At 46.3% G+C, this 19,280-nt stretch overlaps 2 protein-coding genes across 2 annotated transcripts in view; both read right to left on the bottom strand.

Moving 5' to 3' along the window:
• The window catches only part of LOC142496161 (hemagglutinin/amebocyte aggregation factor-like), a 178,335-nt gene extending 174,656 nt beyond the window's left edge, over positions 1 to 3,679 (bottom strand). Inside the window, exon 1 of the mRNA XM_075602639.1 lies at positions 3,530 to 3,679. Within this exon, the coding sequence (XP_075458754.1) occupies positions 3,530 to 3,596 (67 nt within the window). The 5' untranslated portion in view covers positions 3,597 to 3,679. The remainder of the gene's footprint in view (positions 1 to 3,529) is intronic.
• Positions 1 to 19,280, bottom strand: part of BRAF (B-Raf proto-oncogene, serine/threonine kinase) — a 94,410-nt gene that overhangs the window by 6,221 nt on the left and 68,909 nt on the right. Inside the window, exons 21-22 of the mRNA XM_075602634.1 lie at positions 2,024 to 2,102; positions 648 to 836 (exon numbers count right to left, since the gene is read on the bottom strand). Coding sequence (XP_075458749.1) covers positions 648 to 836; positions 2,024 to 2,102 — 268 coding nt within the window. The remainder of the gene's footprint in view (positions 1 to 647; positions 837 to 2,023; positions 2,103 to 19,280) is intronic.

Genomic DNA, 19,280 nt, shown 5'->3' with positions numbered 1-19,280 from the left:
CCCCATATAAGAAATTCCGGGTCTTGCTGCTGTAATAAAATCTTGTTCATTTTTTGCCTTGAAGGAATATTCGGGTCTTTTTGTCAAACTCTATTTAGGCTATTTTGGTAGGATACTTAGAGTGCTAGCTTTGGATACTGTCTTTGTCTCTTTCGTGGTGTGTTTTTCATATTTGCATCTTTCCCCCAGCACCATCAGCTTACCCCTTTATACATATATTTTCTGTCTTTTTGGGTGTATATATTTTCTGTGTACCCTATTAGGCAGTACTTATTTTGGGGTCTGATTTATCTACTTATATATAGTGTTGAGCAACATACTTTTTTGTGTGTCTGGATGCCGAGCAAGGAGGGTTACACATATATATTGAAATACAACTTGACAAAGTTGATAGCTGTGTCTGCCTTGGCCAGCAATGGACACTTTTTGAGTAAAATCAATAGAAGAATGAAAATGGGATGGAGCATATTTGGAAGAAAGAAAGACTAAGTAACAGCTCAGATTAGAATAACACGGGGAAGAACAAAACTAGAAACATTCATTTTCACTGCAAACAAATAAATACATAAATCATTTAACGGAGGATTTCATTTTTCTAAGGAAGCCAATCACATTAAAATGAAGGGTTCTCTAGCACGTATCTTTACCTCCTGTCCTCCTTTTTGTTATCGTGGTAACTGTCCATGCCACTTAGGACAGAGCCAAACGGACACGTGAAGTCAAACGCTTCGTCAAAGTTATTAATGTAGCCGGTCCAGTAGCAGGATGAAGGTTTGCTGAAGGTGTTCTTGCAGCCGAAATCCCAAACTCGGTCCTCATTGCCATTGTGATGCTCACTGGAGGAACATAAAGATGATGCCATGGCAAGTGTATAGTATCCAGGGTATTATGCACCCTAGGTAAACCTTCAGCCATGCGCCCAGCCCTCCCACACAATTTACACTCAAAAATGTATATTGTGCATTAGAATGAATACAAATTCTGCATTTATGATTACAGATTTATTTTACATTCAAAAGGAGAATACTGAGTGTACATTCTCATTGTCCTGGGGGGGTAGTTATGGGGGGATGGGGGTAGTTATGTGCCATGGGGGGAGAGGGGTAGTTATGTACCTGGGAGGGGGAAGGACGAGAATGAGGTAGGGGCCTGGGGGGTAGGTAGGGTCATGGTGGATGGTGAAAGCAGAGTGTGCTTCCCTGCAGCTTTGGAGGATGGAGGGTCCCTGCTGGAGGCCTGACAGATGGTGTTCTGACATTTCCACCGGCCTCCAGCAGGCCCTCTCTGAGAGACACATCTGCAGATTTGGCACATGTTTGGGTCGCTGGCAGGGTTACTTGGGCCCCTGACTCACCGGGGCCAAGGACAGTAGTCCCAGCTCTCTCCAGCTGTACACAGCCCTGCTGCTACATGGAATCCCCGGTTGCCTAGTGGTTAAACCAGTCCTGATTATATACCCATTAGTAACAAAAATACCTTCTATTGGATCCAGCCAGATCTCTGCCTTTATGTACCAATGCAACACAAAACAAACCCTTTGCTGTCAGAGGGGCCTGTCTATCTGCAAGTGAGGTCGTGAGTGCTGATCAGTGGCCGAAAATATTTGTCCCCATTTACTTTTGCCGTGCTCTCGGGCCTGGTGGGAAGTCACTTAGCTGTTGTGGCCGCCTCCTTACCGGCCACCCTCCTCCTCCTTCTGAACTGCATTGTCAAATGACGCCATAACATCGCGTTACCATGGCAAAGTGATGCCGTGCGACGTCATGATGTTGGCGGTGTCATCAGAAGGAGGAGGGGGCGGCGGCAGCAAGGAGGCAGCCGCACACGGCTAAGTGCCGAGGGGAGGCGGATTTTCCAATCCACCGCTGGAGCCGATGAATGAGCTATATCTATGATAAGCTCTCATGCTGGTCCATCAAAATGTGCCTCTTACTGCTAAATTATCTAGTATTCTCCAGAACTAATACACTTACTCTGACGCTCATGAACACTGAATCCCACTATCGCATGGGAACACTGTTACCTTATTATTAAGCTGATGCTTTGATGTCCTTGACACGCAAAATGAAGAGGCTGGTCGTAGCTGTTGGCCCATCTTGTATCTTTTGTGTTTCCTACAAAAATTACAAAGTTACAAAATTACAAAGAATAGATGTTATAAAGTTACATCTATAAATTTTATTATTATTATTATTATTATCTTTTTTAGAGATTACCAAGAAACTTCATATGAGGATTATGAGATTATTAGGAATAGTGATGTAATACTAACTGGAAAGGGAGAAAATCGTTAAAATATACTTCAATACAAAGAGATGGGTGATAGTAATGGAGGTATTCAAGTCTGCACCAGTGGGAACACTAATAAATGAAAGAGCAATGTGTGTGGCAGAGAGAGTAACAATAGTGACTGAAGACGTATTACTACAGGTGAGGCAGAGATGGTGTTACTGATTGAGGTATATATATATATATGTGCATTACGTGTCACAGAGGGTAATAGCAGTAAATGTTAATGCGCTAACTGCAGTATGAGGGTGGTATGCACACATATAGCAGGGTGCAAAAGAGAAGAGAAAGCACACTGTTAGTATACATTTAAAAATAATTAATATTTATAATATGCATGAAATAACACTTACATAAAATCAGATCACAATGAATCCAAACTTCACTGGGGGAGTTTGAAAGAGGGGTAGATGAGAGGGTTTGTGCTACCACTTATGCCAGATCCCAAAAAGGCTTGATGTTCCGGTGGCAAAGTTCGTTAGGCTCCAATAACAAAAATCCACCCCTGCACCTCGCGCTACAAACACCACAGCTGTCTATAACTCATTATTGTACATTGACACGCGTAGAGGTGACGTCACATGCAGCAGAGAGGCAGCGTCATCACGTTCCTCCGGGCAGCTGCGTTTGTAACTTCCCTGTGGTGTTTGTAGCGCGGTTTGAGTTCTGTTATGTTAGGCGCATTCAGTGTTAACCAATTCCTTAATATAAGATATTTTTGCCACGGTCACTGTCACTATCACTAATTTAGGGAATGATTGCTTATTCACTTTATCTTTGTGTTTTTCAAAATTCCCAAATAATAACGCAAGATAATATTTTTCAAATCTACCTTGGAGAGTTTTATTCACAAACGGAACGTCCTAATTCCAGAATTGGGAAATTTGAACACACACCCAAAATCCGTGTTTTAAATCCGCTTTCCCTTGTTTGCATTTTACACTTCTTCCTTTTTAGTTATGTGAGCTCTCGGCCAATGGTGAAATTGTATTTTGTTTTTAAAGGGGCTCGTACCCCTTTCCCTGCGACAGGGGCCAGAAATGCATTTTCTATGCACTGAGGTGCTGGACCTTATGGCAGTGAAAGGGTTAAATATGGACACAATTGTTAGAGATGTAAGAAACATCTTGGTGTAAGAGCCTCAGGTGCAGATGGAGCAGCATATAACGATAAAGAGACAGAGATAAGCGCAGAAGTGACAGACACAATAAGTTACAGCAATCACAGAACAAGACGTTACCATCTCCCGAAGCATTCTCAGGTAGTGCTGCAGTGAGACCCAGTAACAGAACCAGCATCACCTTCATGACAACAGTACTGTGGGAAGTCTGGATCCCGGAGAGGTTCTGAAGCCTGTTTAATGTCTCTATCTAGAAGCTCAGTCCCACATTCCTGAGGCTTTTATAGCCCAACTCAAGTGCCTGCCCCTAATATATTAAACAGCTGCCCTGCTAATAACATTCACTTATTTAACATATCATTTGTATCGATTTCTATCCATACAGTATTTGCACAATGTAAGGATATCTCTACTTCTAGTTAATGGTTGTTTTTTCTTATTAGATAAGTGGAGCAGTGAAGTTTACATGCAGGTTTTAGTCAAGGCTGTATGTATGTATGTATGTATGTATGTATGTATGTATGTATGTGCAGCCAGGCCTGGTTTCTGGCTACCAGTCTGCCCTTCTCCTGACAGTAAGCCCTAGTAAGAGCAGGCCTGCAGGACTGATCCTGGGTTTTCCCCACCCCCTGCGGCTTCAGTGAGTCACATGGGAGGTGGTGCAACCAGGCCTTGTGTCCAATCAGGGACTAAGGACTGGTTCCTGCTTTTCCTGTACTTAAGGGGCTGCACTAACCAAATTCAGGTGTTGCCTCTACCCTTGGACCTGCTGGATGGTGATCGCGGAGTCCACTGGGACTGACTGGGTTTGAATCCCAGAGCAAAGCAGGAAAGACAACACACCTTGCTGAAGCAGGGATGTCCGGTCCTTGGCATTTACAGAGGAGAGTTTCTCTGAGCTCACGTGGGGCTGAGTTCCCCTAGGAAGAAAGACGCAAGGCCTTGCTAAAGCCGGGGACATCTGCTCCAAACAGAGTAGGAAAAAACTTTATTGTTGTGTACAGAGACTGTGTACATTGTTGCATATGCCAGGGCATGTTTTAAGCTGGGAACCAGTATAGTTGGCCAGCTGTCGTTAGAAAGGGGTTGAAGTTGAATGTACAGTTAGTCTCCTAAGAGGAGTAAGAGTTTATTTTATGTTTTGCTTGGATTTAAAGGGACGTTGGATCTGTTAGTTTGATTTAATCCCAGCAAATAAATCCTATATAGAGAATTACAGTGTTTCCTGCCTTACATTGGGATTAAAAGGGACTGCAACGTGGTGTGGGCATCACAATTGGTGGAGTTTAATGTGGGCAGTCCAAAAAGCACTGAGCAGCGGAAACTGGGATTTTGAAAATAAATGTGGGGATTTAAAATGGCCGCCCAACTGAAGTGAAAAACAAATTCTGCAAGCAAGTCTGTCCCACTGTGTATGACCAGTTGTGCTTACAGGATACACAGGGAAAGACATGAAGAATTGAGGAAATAGTGCCTCCTTTAGGTCAAGGTGAAGAATACACCTGAAGGTAGAAAATGGAGGATACAATGTGTTTTATGTGTAATGTGCCTGGTAAGACAAAACAATGTCTTTTCAGGAATGGGTATCGCGGCATGGTCCCGCAAAAGGAACCGCACAAGAAATATTTATGTTGTGAAAAGCTGGACCACACCAAAGACTGTCCCTACAGGCTGGATGATGATGATGACAATGACGATGATGATGACTCCAACGGGACCTCGCAAAAAGAACAGTCTCCATTTTCAGCAGGAGCTCCAGAAAAATGTTACCCTGTGTGTTCAGGAAGGCGTGGGTCAGAAAAAAATGGAGATGAGCTACAGCCCAGAGCGTTTGGCGCAATAGTCACGGGAATGATGACCAGACTTGAGATGACAAAGGCTACCGCTACCGCCATATACAAAATACCGAGCGAATCAGAGAAAACAAGTACTGACTGGAAACTGTATTATGAAATGTCCCAGAAAGATGTGCAATACTTCATCACAGAGTTAGACGTTTCTCAGCAAGAGGCTCGCATGCTCAAAGCAGAGCTTGGTAAGGTAAAGAGAGAATTTACACAAGAGAATTTTGAAGTGCAGCAAGCACTGGAGAGTGCAGAAAGAAGGCTGCATAAAGACCGTTTCTCCCTGGAGCAGCACACCCAAGTAGAGCACAAACTGCGGAGCCAGTTGCAAGAGATGCGTGTGAGTCTGCAAGAGACCAAGGTGAAACAGGCGGATGCTGAGGAGATGCGGCGAAGGCTACAGAAGGAAAGTTTCCAGGTTTCTCACAATGTACAAGTGCTACAGGAGTGTCTGAGTACCCAGTATGTCCCCACAGAGCAGTATGAGGAGCTGAAGGCCATGCTGCGTGTCACCGGAGCATTGCTGAGGCGGAGCTTAGATGCTAGGTGACTGTATGAGAAGGAGCAGGAAAAGGTCCAGAAACTGAAGCAGGAGCTGGAGAAGCAGAGAGGCTGCTCCATCCCCACGAGTCAGTACGCCAAGGAGAAAGAAGCCTGGAAAACAGAATCAGCGGTGATTCTAGCGACAAAAACTGCAGAACTCTGCGGTATGATGGTAGATACAGGGAGGCAAACTCAGAGCGACCACATTGAAGATATGGAGGCCCTAAGAGGAGAATTGCAAGATGTTTTCAAGAGACAGCACTTTCTCGCTGAAGCACTAAACTTGCTGCAGGCCAGAAATGAAAAAAAGAAACAGATTTAAGCCTTGCGCTGAATCAGCTGACAGATGTGGAATCACGACTCAACTCCAAAGAAGCTGAACTAACAGCTGCACTGAGTGGAAAAAGAAATGCAGAAAGACAGCTTCAAGACCTGAGGAAGGATCTGGATTCTGAGAGTGCTGGGCGCAAGATGGCAGAGAAAAAAAGCGTGAAGCGGGGCAAAGCACTCGAGGCCCTAAAGACTGAGCGTGACGCTACGTTGGACTCTACTGCCGCCCAGCAGGAGGTTTCTCAGCTGAAGTTGGGGAAAGAGGTTACAACCTTAAGACTTGGGTCACAGAAACAGTCACTGACAAGTGAACGCAATGAATTGACCAATGAGGTCAAGGCTCTTCTGCAGAGTAAGGGAGACTCTGAGCACAGGAGGAAAAAGACAGAGATTCATCTTCAGGATAGCAGAACAAGGTCACAGAGCAGCATAGAGTCCTGGCAGAAAGAGCTAACAGACAGCAGGAAGCTCAGGAACAGTTGCAAGAAGTGACACAACAAAAGCAGAGCTTCCACCCTAAACTCAAACCAGCACAAGATAAGGAGGTAGTTGAGTACCAGTCTGCAGGCCCAGAAAGCCTAGTACTTGCCCCAAAGGAAAGGATCTTCAACTGGAAGGCAAGAAGAGGTGGATGTCAGACATCTCTGACAAAGAGGCTGGTGCACGGGAATAATGCATGGGCCGCTCACAGGACAATATTTCGCTGGGGGGAGGGATATGGGATACCATCACGGTCCTCTATGTGCTGAAATATGGCAGCTATAAGTCTTTTTCAACACATAGAGTTAATCTCCCTAGGGAAATCAACAGCAGCTGCTGCATAATTAAGCTGGATGGACAAGGAAATGTTTTTAAAGTACACAGGAAGCTGCCAGAGGGAGAGAGACTGTTTTCCCCAGAGAAGGGGGGGATAGAAAGTGCTCCCCAGCAAGTAAGGTTGGCACAGTTCCTTGGACCCGCTGGATGGTTATCGCGGAGTCCGCTGGGACTGACTGGGTTTGAATCCCAGAGGAAAGCAGGAAAGACGACACACCATGCTGAAGCGGGGATGTCTGGTCCTTGGCATTTACAGAGGAGAGTTTCTCTGAGCTCACGTGGGGCTGAGTTCCCCTAGGAGGAAAGGATGCAAGGCCATCCTAAAGCGGGGACATCTACTCCAAACAGATAAGGAAAACACTTTATTGATGTGTACAGAGACTGTGTACATTGTTGCATATGCCAAGGCATGTTTTAAGCTGGGAACCAGTATAGTTGGCCAGCTGTCGTTAGAAAGGGGTTGAAGCTGAATGTACAGTTAGTCTCCTAAGAGGTGTAAGAGTTTATTTTATGTTTTGCTTGGATTTAAAGGGACGTTGGATCTGTTAGTATGATTTAATCCCAGCAAATAAACCCTATATAGAGAATTACAGTGTTTCCTGCCTTACATTGGGATTAAAATGGACTGCAACGTGGTGTGGGCATCACAATTGGTGGAGTTTAATGTGGGCAGTCCAAAAAGCACTGAGCAGCGGAAACTGGGGTTTTGAAAATAAATGTGGGGATTTAAAATGGCCGCCCAACTGAAGTGAAAAACAAATTCTGCAAGCAAGTCTGTCCCACTGTGTATGACCAGTTGTGCTTACAGGATACACAGGGAAAGACATGAAGAATTGAGGAAATAGTGCCTCCTTTAGGTCAAGGTGAAGAATACACCTGAAGGTAGAAAATGGAGGATACAATGTGTTTTATGTGTAATGTGCCTGGTAAGACAAAACAATGTCTTTTCAGGAATGGGTATCGCGGCATGGTCCCGCAAAAGGAACCGCACAAGAAATATTTATGTTGTGAAAAGCTGGACCACACCAAAGACTGTCCCTACAGGCTGGATGATGATGATGACAATGACGATGATGATGACTCCAACGGGACCCCGCAAAAAGAACAGTCTCCATTTTCAGCAGGAGCTCCAGAAAAATGTTACCGTGTGTGTTAAGGAAGGCGTGGGTCAGAAAAAAATGGAGATGAGCTACAGCCCAGAGCGTTTGGCGCAATAGTCACGGGAATGATGACCAGACTTGAGATGACAAAGGCTACCGCTACCGCCATATACAAAATACCGAGCGAATCAGAGAAAACAAGTACTGACTGGAAACTGTATTATGAAATGTCCCAGAAAGATGTGCAATACTTCATCACAGAGTTAGACGTTTCTCAGCAAGAGGCTCGCATGCTCAAAGCAGAGCTTGGTAAGGTAAAGAGAGAATTTACACAAGAGAATTTTGAAGTGCAGCAAGCACTGGAGAGTGCAGAAAGAAGGCTGCATAAAGACCGTTTCTCCCTGGAGCAGCACACCCAAGTAGAGCACAAACTGCGGAGCCAGTTGCAAGAGATGCGTGTGAGTCTGCAAGAGACCAAGGTGAAACAGGCGGATGCTGAGGAGATGCGGCGAAGGCTACAGAAGGAAAGTTTCCAGGTTTCTCACAATGTACAAGTGCTACAGGAGTGTCTGAGTACCCAGTATGTCCCCACAGAGCAGTATGAGGAGCTGAAGGCCATGCTGCATGTCACCAGAGCATTGCTGAGGCGGAGCTTAGATGCTAGGTGACTGTATGAGAAAGAGCGGGAAAAGGTCCAGAAACTGAAGCAAGAGCTGGAGAAGCATAGAGGCTGCTCCATCCCCACGAGTCAGTACGCCAAGGAGAAAGAAGCCTGGAAAACAGAAGCAGCGGTGATTCTAGCGACAAAAACTGCAGAACTCTGCGGTATGATGGTAGATACATGGAGGCAAACTCAGAGCGACCACATTGAAGAGATGGAGGCCCTAAGAGGAGAATTGCAAAATGTTTTCAAGAGACAGCACTTTCTCGCTGAAGCACTAAACTTGCTGCAGGCCAGAAATGAAAAAAAGAAACAGATTTAAGCCTTGCGCTGAATCAGCTGACAGATGTGGAATCACGACTAAACTCCAAAGAAGCTGAACTAACAGCTGCACTGAGTGGAAAAAGAAATGCAGAAAGACAGCTTCAAGACCTGAGGAAGGATCTGGATTCTGAGAGTGCTGGCCGCAAGATGGCAGAGAAAAAAAGCGTGAAGCGGGGCAAAGCACTCGAGACCCTAAAGACTGAGCCTGATGCTACGTTGGACTCTACTGCCACCCAGCAGGAGGTTTCTCAGCTGAAGTTGGAGAAAGAGGTTACAACCTTAAGACTTGGGTCACAGAAACAGTTACTGGTGAGCACAGGAGGAAAAAGACAGAGATTCATCTTCAGGATATGCAGATCAAGGTCACAGAGCAGCATAGAGTCCTGGCAGAGAGAGCCAACAGACAGCAGGAAGCTCAGGAACAGTTGCAAGAAGTGACACAACAAAAGCAGAGCTTCCACCCTAAACTCAAACCAGCACAAGATAAGGAGGTAGTTGAGTACCAGTCTGCAGGCCCAGAAAGCCTAGTACTTGCCCTGAAGGAAAGGAATTTCAACTGGAAGGCAAGAAGAGGTGGATGTCAGACATCTCTGACAAAGTGGCTGGTGCACAGGAATAGTGCATGGGTCGCTCACAAGACAATATTTTGCTGGGGGGAGGGATATGGGATACCATCACGGTCCTCTATGTGCTCGAATATGGCAGCTATAAGTCTTTTTCAACACATAGAGTTAATCTCCCTAGGGAAATTAACAGCAGCTGCTGCACAATTAAGCTGGATGGACAAGGAAGTGTTTTTAAAGTACACAGGAAGCTGCCAGAGGGAGAGAGACTGTTTTCCCCAGAGAAGGGGGGGGATAGAAAGTGCTCCCCAGCAAGTAAGGTTGGCACAGTTCCTTGGACCTGCTGGCTGGTGATCGCGGAGTCCGCTGGGACTGACTGGGTTTGAATCCCAGAGGAAAGCAGGAAAGACGACACACCATGCTGAAGCGGGGATGTCTGGTCCTTGGCATTTACAGAGGAGAGTTTCTCTGAGCTCACGTGGGGCTAAGTTCCCCTAGGAGGAAAGGATGCAAGGCCATCCTAAAGCGGGGACATCTACTCCAAACAGATAAGGAAAACACTTTATTGTTGTGTACAGAGACTGTGTACATTGTTGCATATGCCAAGGCATGTTTTAAGCTGGGAACCAGTATAGTTGGCCAGCTGTCGTTATAAAGGGGTTGAAGCTGAATGTACAGTTAGTCTCCTAAGAGGAGTAAGAGTTTATTTTATGTTTTGTTTGGATTTGAAGGGACGGTGGGCCTGTTAGTATGATTTAATCCCTGTAAATAAACCCTAGATAGACAATTACTGTGTTTCCTGTCTTACATTGGGACTAAAAGAGACTGCAACGTGGTGTGGGCATCACAGTATGTATGTATATATGTATGTGTTTATGGGTATATATATATGTGTGTAATGTGTGTGTGTGTGTGTGTGTGTGTATATATAAATATATAAATACACACACACACACACACACACACACACGGTGTTGTTCAGGAATTCTAAGAAACCAACCTCATCCCCCCCATCCTCCTCTCCCTCCCATCCTCCTCTCACTCCCCTTACCCTGTCTCTCCCCCTCTCTGCTATCTCCCTTCCATCACTTTCCTATAATACCTTGTGATGTCCCAAATTATTTCCGCCTCTCTCTCCTTCTCCAGCATTCTTGCTTTCTCCTCATTTGCCAACTGACTTCCTCTTTCTTTCTTTGTCTGCTTTCTGTGTAAACTTTATAGTTATCTGACACTCCTTATCTGCCACCAGGCTATGTGTATTAAGATGTCACCAGTATGTTGTCACGTACCATACATAGCCTACCAGATACAATGCCCAGTGGCTGACTTGCTTGTCAGATAAATTGCAATAACTCATAGAATTATTAATAGATTGTATCCAATATCCAAACATAGCCAAAAACCTGCTCCTTGATCTCAGGAACCATCATTCAAAATTTGGTTACGATATCTTAAGAGGTATCGAAATGCAGGGCCCTGGCTCTCCCATGCTGCTGCGGGCCTGCCTCTCTCCCTCACTGTCCTGCGCCTGGCTTCTCTCTCATGCTGGTGCGCACTGGAAGCTGAGTCCAGCTCCAGGCACGCACCGACATCAGAGAGAGGCCCTGCAGTAGCACATGTTAAAGAAATAAAGGTACATAGTTGGGCCCAACTTCTGCATCCACCCACAGGGCCCCAGCCTCTCCCCACCAAGGTAAAATTATAAAATTCTTAGGCGGGAGGGGGGGGGATGAGTGAAACAGAGGGGGACTGAGTAAGAGAGAGGTGGGGATTGAGTGTGAGAAGGAGGGGTTATTAGGTGAGAGAGGGGGGAATTGAGTGAGGAGGGGGTTATTGAGTGAGAAAGGAGGGATTGGGTGAGAGATGCGGGTTGAGTGAGAGGGAGGAGAGAGAGAGAGAGGAGTGGGGGGGAGAGGAGTGGGGAGCACATGAGGGAGAGAGAAGAGGGAGAGTGAGAGAAGAGGGAGAGAGAGGAGGGGAAGGAGAGAGGAGGAGAACATAGAGGGGAGGGAGGAAGATGTGGGGTGAATAGGGGGGATAGGTAGGGGAAGTGATGAGTGGCAGGGAGAGGAGTAGGGAAGAGAGAAGGAGGGGCGGGAGGTGTGAGAGTGGGGAGAGGGGAGGGGAGAGGAAAGGAAGAGAGAGAGGAAAGGAGGAGGCGGGTAGAGAGGAGAGGGGGGATTGAGAGAGAGGAGGGGGAATTAAGTGAGCAATGGGAAGAGGAGAGTGAGTGGAGGCAGAGGAGAGTGAGAGAAGGCAGGGATGAGAAAGGAGGGGGAGAGTGAAAGATGGGGGGTTTGAGGGGGGAGCTAGTGTGAGAGGAGAGTGAGTGGCTGATTGAGAGTTGGGGATTTCGTGGGTGAGAGAGATGGGGATGGAGTGAGAGAGGAGGGGGAGTGTTAGGGAGTGGCTTAGGGCATGTAAGAGAGAGAGGGTATGAGAGAGAGGGGGTGAAAGAGTGAGAAAGCAAGGGAGTGAGGGGGGGAGTAAGAAAAAGAGGGTGGGAGAGAGGAGGAGAAGAGATGGGTAGAATGGGGAGAAATGGGAGAGAGAAAGGGGTGAAGAGAGGGGAGAGAGAGTGGGACTGAGTGGAGGGAGATAACTACATGGGGAGATGGAGAGAGGTGGAGTGTGAGAAGGGACAGGGAGAGAGAGTGAGGATGAGAGGGTGGAAAGCTAGTAAGGCCACCGACCCGGGGGCCAAGGTGGAAACTCTAGTCCTGGAATCCGGGAAAGCTGTCTGGGGCCCTATTTGTGGATAGTGGGCCGCTGTGCAAACACCACTCATTCCCAATTCAAGTTCTAATAAGGACCTGTATCCAACCTGTATCCGTGGACTACAGCAAATATCCCTTCACCAACGATGGTTAATGTATGTATATTCACTCCACACAAAGCAATGAGTCACAGCCTTATCTGGCAGTGAAGAGGTTACAATCCCACTCCTACTTCCATAAGGTCTCTAAATGTCCAGATATTCCCTCTTTCAAAGACTTCTAAATTGTGTCCTGTAGGATTTCTGCTGGAACTGGACTTGGTTTGGGATTAATTAGGTCACAGTACAAAATTGTACAGGATTATTGGGATTAAGGCCAATAGGGAGGACCATGCCATGTAATTCCCACATGGTCCCAGTGCGGGCACTATAAAGGCCAGTCTATGCAATGTGTTTCAGGATCCCTGTAAGCAACAGGGTTAAAGCACTACATAGCTATATTATGTATAGTGAAGGGCATGGGGTGTGACATAATCTTAGTATATCACAAGTACATGTGGAGGGTAAGAATAAAACCTTGAATTAAGGGCCTTAGCAGCTAGAGTGTTTGAAGAGCTATCTTTTTATAGATATACTAAGGGAACGGGCATTGTTGACACACCTGCTTTTATACAGAAAAAGAAAAAAGTTAGAAAGGTAAATGTCTACTTTTTTTTGTTACACAACATCCTGTTTGTCACTCATCCAGTACACCATTTCTAATTTGCCTGCTTAGAATTAGAATGCTAATGGTACACAACCGTACAGTCCTTGCAGAAAAAACCACCACCCTGCCCATCTCCACCTCTGACCTAAACCCAGATCCACAAAAGGGTGCTAAGCTTCTGGGACTAAAGGCGAGCCATAGGTGTTACTAAAATGTGCTAATTACAGCCCAGCTTTTATACTCATGATAAGCAAAGCACAGTGCATGGTTACCCCATAAAACCCATGAACACGAGACACGTGGGAAATATATACACTTCACATGGGGTACGGCAAATAGAAACGGGACGGGAAAAATTATCACGCTGCGGGAATTTAAAGTGTATATGCAGCATCAGCGCAAAAAAGTGGGGTTACATATACAGAAATGGAACCTCCCTCATGGGAAGTCAAGTTTCAGACAGGCCAGGAAATAAGAGAGACACTGCTGGATATTAGTTACAATGTATATAGACAACACTATGTTGCACAGATGTGGCAGGCTGCTAAGGGAAAGTGTTGAGCCATTGGGGGTTCAGACACCAGACCTTATTTATTTTTTTCCAGTGTGTGTGTTTATAAGGCTAGTGAGCTTATCGGTTATAGATACAATATAATGCTGGATTTGTAGTGATCTGAAAATTTCCTGTCTTGTCTGGAAGAGGGAAATATTTGAAATGGCAATAAACTGTTACTTATAACATCCTCTCATGTACGTGCGCCAGGTGTCCAGTATTGAATCCGACTGTCCTGGATTTGAACATTGTCCAGTTAAACATTAGAGGTAATATTGGACATGTGCTGTATGTGTTCTGTATTACCTCTCTGGACATAGTAACCTGACCGGCTTGGGGGGGGCGGTATTTCCCTGAGCAGGGAGAGAGCGGGCCAGTTGCTAGGAGGCTGGGCAGCATCGTTCATCCTGATTGGCTGCTGTTGGTTAATCCCTTTGTCAGGAGCTTAGCGAGGCTAGCGGTGGGGTCAAGTAGTGGAGGCAACACCATGGGGCGAGAGAGCGTGTGCGCACGCTTGTGTCTAGAGCATCATTCCCGTCTGGCAACCCTAATCCCACTATCCCTCCCCGTCCATGCAAAGACTAAAGTCTGGGTTGCAAATCAGAGGGCTTATCAGAGCGGGATAAGGTATGCTTATTAGTAGGGTTCTCCCACAAACCACAAGGCTGGGCTAAAACTGAATGCAATCAGGCTAAAAAAAATTGTGGATAATGATAAAAGTGCAAGGGCACAACAATCAGCTCAATTTCCACAGTGACGCAGGCGCAACAACGTCCTACAGCATTGCTGGGTGGGTAAGCCCGCACACTGGCATCGTTGGTGTGGGTGGGTTCGTCATGCCTTCGCTACATGACATTGCTGATGTAATTACGACTCTCTGTGGGGCCAGCTCTGTCCTGAGTTTCCTTTTCTACACTTAAATGGCTTCACAAGAATACTTCTCTAATTAAGGCCTCCTACTGGCTGAAACATTGCTTTGAGTTTGTCATAAGAAGTTCATTATCTTTTATTATACAGCTCAACCCCGTTATAGCGCGATCCGTTACAACACAGATCCGCTTATAACGCGATGTAAGCGTGGCTCCCAATTTTCGTATTTCTGAATACTTTACAACACGATTATTGGTATCTTAAATACTTTATTGTACAATGCATACAATTGTACATTATTTCTAACGCGATCTGCTTATAGCGCGATGTGATTGTTTGGACCCCAAGCACAGCGTTATAAGGAGGTTGAGCCAATTTCATTGGTAAATTATGTTTTTTTTTTTACACTTTTTTTTAATGTTTATTTATGAAGTATTGCACCTTAATCAATATACTTCCCAAATGTGTGTTTCTCTGTTCTGTTGTATTAGCTGCTTCAAGTGCAGTAATGGAACTTCCAATGGCAATTTCAACATGAAGAAAAAGAGACATTTTAATCCACATAAAGTTAGCAAAGTGATCAATGAATTCTATGAGAAGGGAAATGCTTGTTTATTTGCAGCATTTCACGGGGTAACAAAAGCTAATTGCATATTTTCTGCATCCTTGGTTCTGTTCTTAAAGATTAATTGGTACAATATTTGGCCTAAACAGTCTACTAGACATGCAGTGAGTATGCTGCTCATTAATTATGTCAGTAATTTAATGCTAGCCTTAAGAATTTAAGGATATTAGGCGACTTGACTATTTCAATATACCAATGAACTTAAGTGCATTCAATATTAGGATAAAACTTGTGTTCACGCATAATTGCAGAACATATTTTTTCATTATTGTATTATTGTGTATATTATGCCTTAAAAGTGAAACAATAATTAGTCGGAGGAAAGCTGTATACAATATGCAACACTGAACAATGAATGCTATGTGAACATTTTAACTTCACCCACTTCTTCCCAACACATTGTTGCTTCTTTGATGACAGGTATATACAGGGTTTCCACATTCTTCTTCTGAAGGCTAACTCGGAGATAACATTTTTACATTTAGTTCTTCGGCGGTGTCATCTCCCGGCATCTCCCCCTGCAACTGCTGTCCACGCGACAGCGCCAAATGGCGTGCAGTTTTGTATGCAGGGGGATCGCCTTTGAGCTTCGGCTAAAGGTAATCGTTGAGCGGTTCACCATATGCAGGTCGGATTTTGCGGACTAAGGGAAAGCTCAGTCTTAGTTACTAGGGGGATCTCCCGTCCAGCTTTCCCACCCCTCCCCTTGTGTGTAGGATTATGTATGTAGGGTGAGTGTTTGTGGGTTTTTTGTTCCGCTTCCGATCTCCATAGCAGTATTGTAACTGCATGCTTCATCTGGCTTCATAGTTTGTAGAATTCCTTGTGTACCTCAGGTATATATATATATATATATCTATATATATATATATATATAGATATATATATATATATATATACTAGCTGAGAGCCCCGGCGTTGCCCGGGATGTTTGTGGTGTGGGGGTGGCATTTGGGTGGGGAGTGGTCCACGCGGCCCATGGCAGTGTGCGGTGGTACTGCTGCTGTGGCTGTACTGATGGTGATTGTATCGGTGTGCTGATTTGGGAGGGTTTGTTGCTGATGTGGGGGTGCGGATGTGGGTGTGCCGATGGGGAGGTGCGAAGGTGCCAATGTGTGGGTGCTGATGGTGTTGATGGGGGCTGGAATGGTGGGGAGCCGAGAATGCCAGTGTGCTGGGGGGGGGGGGGGCATGGGATACCGGTGTGCTGATGTGGTGGTGCTGGGGATAGTGTATGTGTGTGTATACGTGTGTGTGTGTATATATACACACGTGTGTGTATACATGTTTGTGTGTGTGTGTTTGTATACATTGTGTATGTGTACGTGTGTGTGTGTGTGTGTGTATACATGTGTGTGTGTATACACGTGTGTGTGTATACGTGTCTGTGTGTATACGTGTCTGTGTGTGTATACGTGTGTGTGTGTGTGTATACGTGTGTGTGTATACACGTGTGTGTGTATACATACACGTGTGTGTGTGTGTATACACGTGTGTGTGTGTGTGTATACACGTGTGTGTGTGTGTATACACGTGTGTGTGTGTATACACGTGTGTGTGTGTATACACACGTGTGTGTGTGTGTGTGTGTGTGTATACACGTGTGTGTGTGTGTGTACACGTGTGTGTGTGTGTGTACACGTGTGTGTGTGTACACGTGTGTGTGTATACACACGTGTGTGTGTGTGTGTACACGTGTGTGTGTGTACACGTGTGTGTGTGTGTGTGTGTGTGTACACGTGTGTGTGTGTGTGTACACGTGTGTGTGTGTGTGTACACGTGTGTGTGTGTGTGTGTACACGTGTGTGTGTGTGTGTACACGTGTGTGTGTGTGTGTACACGTGTGTGTGTGTGTGTGTACACGTGTGTGTGTGTGTGTGTACACGTGTGTGTGTGTACACGTGTGTGTACACGTGTGTGTGTGTGTGTGTACACGTGTGTGTGTACACGTGTGTGTGTGTGTGTACACGTGTGTGTGTGTGTACACGTGTGTGTGTACACGTGTGTGTGTGTACACGTGTGTGTGTGTGTGTACACGTGTGTGTGTGTGTACACGTGTGTGTGTGTGTACACGTGTGTGTGTGTGTACACGTGTGTGTGTGTGTACACGTGTGTGTGTGTGTGTACACGTGTGTGTGTACACGTGTGTGTGTGTGTGTACACGTGTGTGTGTGTGTGTACACGTGTGTGTGTGTGTGTACATGTGTGTGTGTGTGTGTACACGTGTGTGTGTGTGTACACGTGTGTGTGTACACGTGTGTGTGTGTGTGTGTGTACACGTGTGTGTGTGTGTACACGTGTGTGTGTGTGTGTACACGTGTGTGTGTGTGTGTGTGTGTGTGTGTGTGTGTGTGTGTGTGTGTGTGTGTGTGTAAAACGGGCTGCAGGGTGTGTGTGAAAAACGGGCTGCAGGGTGTGTGTTGTGTGTGTGTGTGAAAAACGGGCTGCAGGGTGTGTGTGTACACGTGTGTGTGTGTGTGTGTGTACACGTGTGTGTGTGTGTGTGTGTACACGTGTGTGTGTGTGTACACGTGTGTACACGTGTGTGTGTGTGTACACGTGTGTGTGTGTGTGTACACGTGTGTGTGTACACGTGTGTGTGTGTGTGTGTGTACACGTGTGTGTGTGTGTGTGTACACGTGTGTGTGTGTACACGTGTGTGTGTGTGTGTGTGTACACGTGTGTGTGTGTGTGTGTACACGTGTGTGTGTGTGTGGGTGACTGTGTGTGTGTGTGTTGTACACTTGTGTCTGTGTGTACACGTGTGTGGTGTACAACGTGTGTGTGTGTGTACACGTGTGTGTGTGTACACGTGTGTGTGTGTACACGTGTGTGTGTGTGTGTGTGTACACGTGTGTGTGTGTGTGTGTGTACACGTGTGTGTGTGTGTGTGTGTACACGTGTGTGTGTGTGTGTACACGTGTGTACACGTGTGTGTGTGTGTGTGTGTGTACACGTGTGTACATGTGTGTGTGTGTGTGTGTGTACACGTGTGTGTGTGTACACGTGTGTGTGTACACGTGTGTGTGTGTGTGTACACGTGTGTGTGTGTGTACACGTGAGTGTGTGTGTACACGTGTGTGTGTGTGTACACGTGTGTGTGTGTACACGTGTGTGTGTGTGTACACGTGTGTGTGTGTGTACACGTGTGTGTGTGTGTACACGTGTGTGTGTGTGTGTACACACGTGTGTGTGTGTGTACACCACGTGTGTGTGTGTGTACACGTGTGTGTGTGTGTACACGTGTGTGTGTGTGTACACGTGTGTGTGTGTACACACGTGTGTGTGTGTGTACACGTGTGTGTACACGTGTGTGTGTGTGTACACGTGTGTGTGTGTGTACACGTGTGTGTGTGTGTGTGTGTACACGTGTGTGTGTGTGTGTGTACACGTGTGTGTGTACACGTGTGTGTGTGTGTACACGTGTGTGTGTACACGTGTGTGTGTGTGTACACGTGTGTGTGTGTGTGTACACGTGTGTGTGTGTGTACACGTGTGTGTGTGTGTACACGTGTGTGTGTGTACACGTGTGTGTGTGTGTGTACACGTGTGTGTGTGTGTGTACACGTGTGTGTGTGTGTGTGTGTACACGTGTGTGTGTGTACACGTGTGTGTGTATACACGTGTGTGTGTGTGTGTGTGTACACGTGTGTGTGTGTACACGTGTGTGTGTGTGTGTACACGTGTGTGTGTGTGTGTACACGTGTGTGTGTGTGTGTGTACACGTGTGTGTGTGTGTGTGTGTGTGTACACGTGTGTGTGTACACGTGTGTGTGTGTGTGTACACGTGCGTGTGTGTGTACACGTGCGTGTGTGTCTACGTATACGTGTGTCTACGTGTCTGCGTGTGTCTGCGTGTCTACGTGTGCCTGCGTGTCTACGTGTGCCTGCGTGTCTACGTGTGCCTGCGTGTCTACGTGTGCCTGCGTGTCTACGTGTGCCTGCGTGTCTACGTGTGCCTGCGTGTCTACGTGTGCCTGCGTGTCTACGTGTGCCTGCGTGTCTACGTGTGCCTGCGTGTCTACGTGTGCCTGCGTGTCTCCGTGTGCCTGCGTGTGCCTGCGTGTGCCTGCGTGTGCCTGCGTGTCTACGTGTGCCTGCGTGTCTACGTGTGGCCTGCGTGTCTACGTGTGCCTGCGTGTCTACGTGTGCCTGCGTGTCTACGTGTGCCTGCGTGTGTCTACGTGTGCGTGTGTGTCTACGCGTGTGTGTCTACATGT

Source organism: Ascaphus truei, chromosome 5 (assembly GCF_040206685.1).
Source record: "Ascaphus truei isolate aAscTru1 chromosome 5, aAscTru1.hap1, whole genome shotgun sequence".
NCBI classification, from domain to species: Eukaryota; Metazoa; Chordata; class Amphibia; order Anura; family Ascaphidae; genus Ascaphus; species Ascaphus truei.
This window is presented reverse-complemented; position numbering and strand designations above follow the sequence as displayed.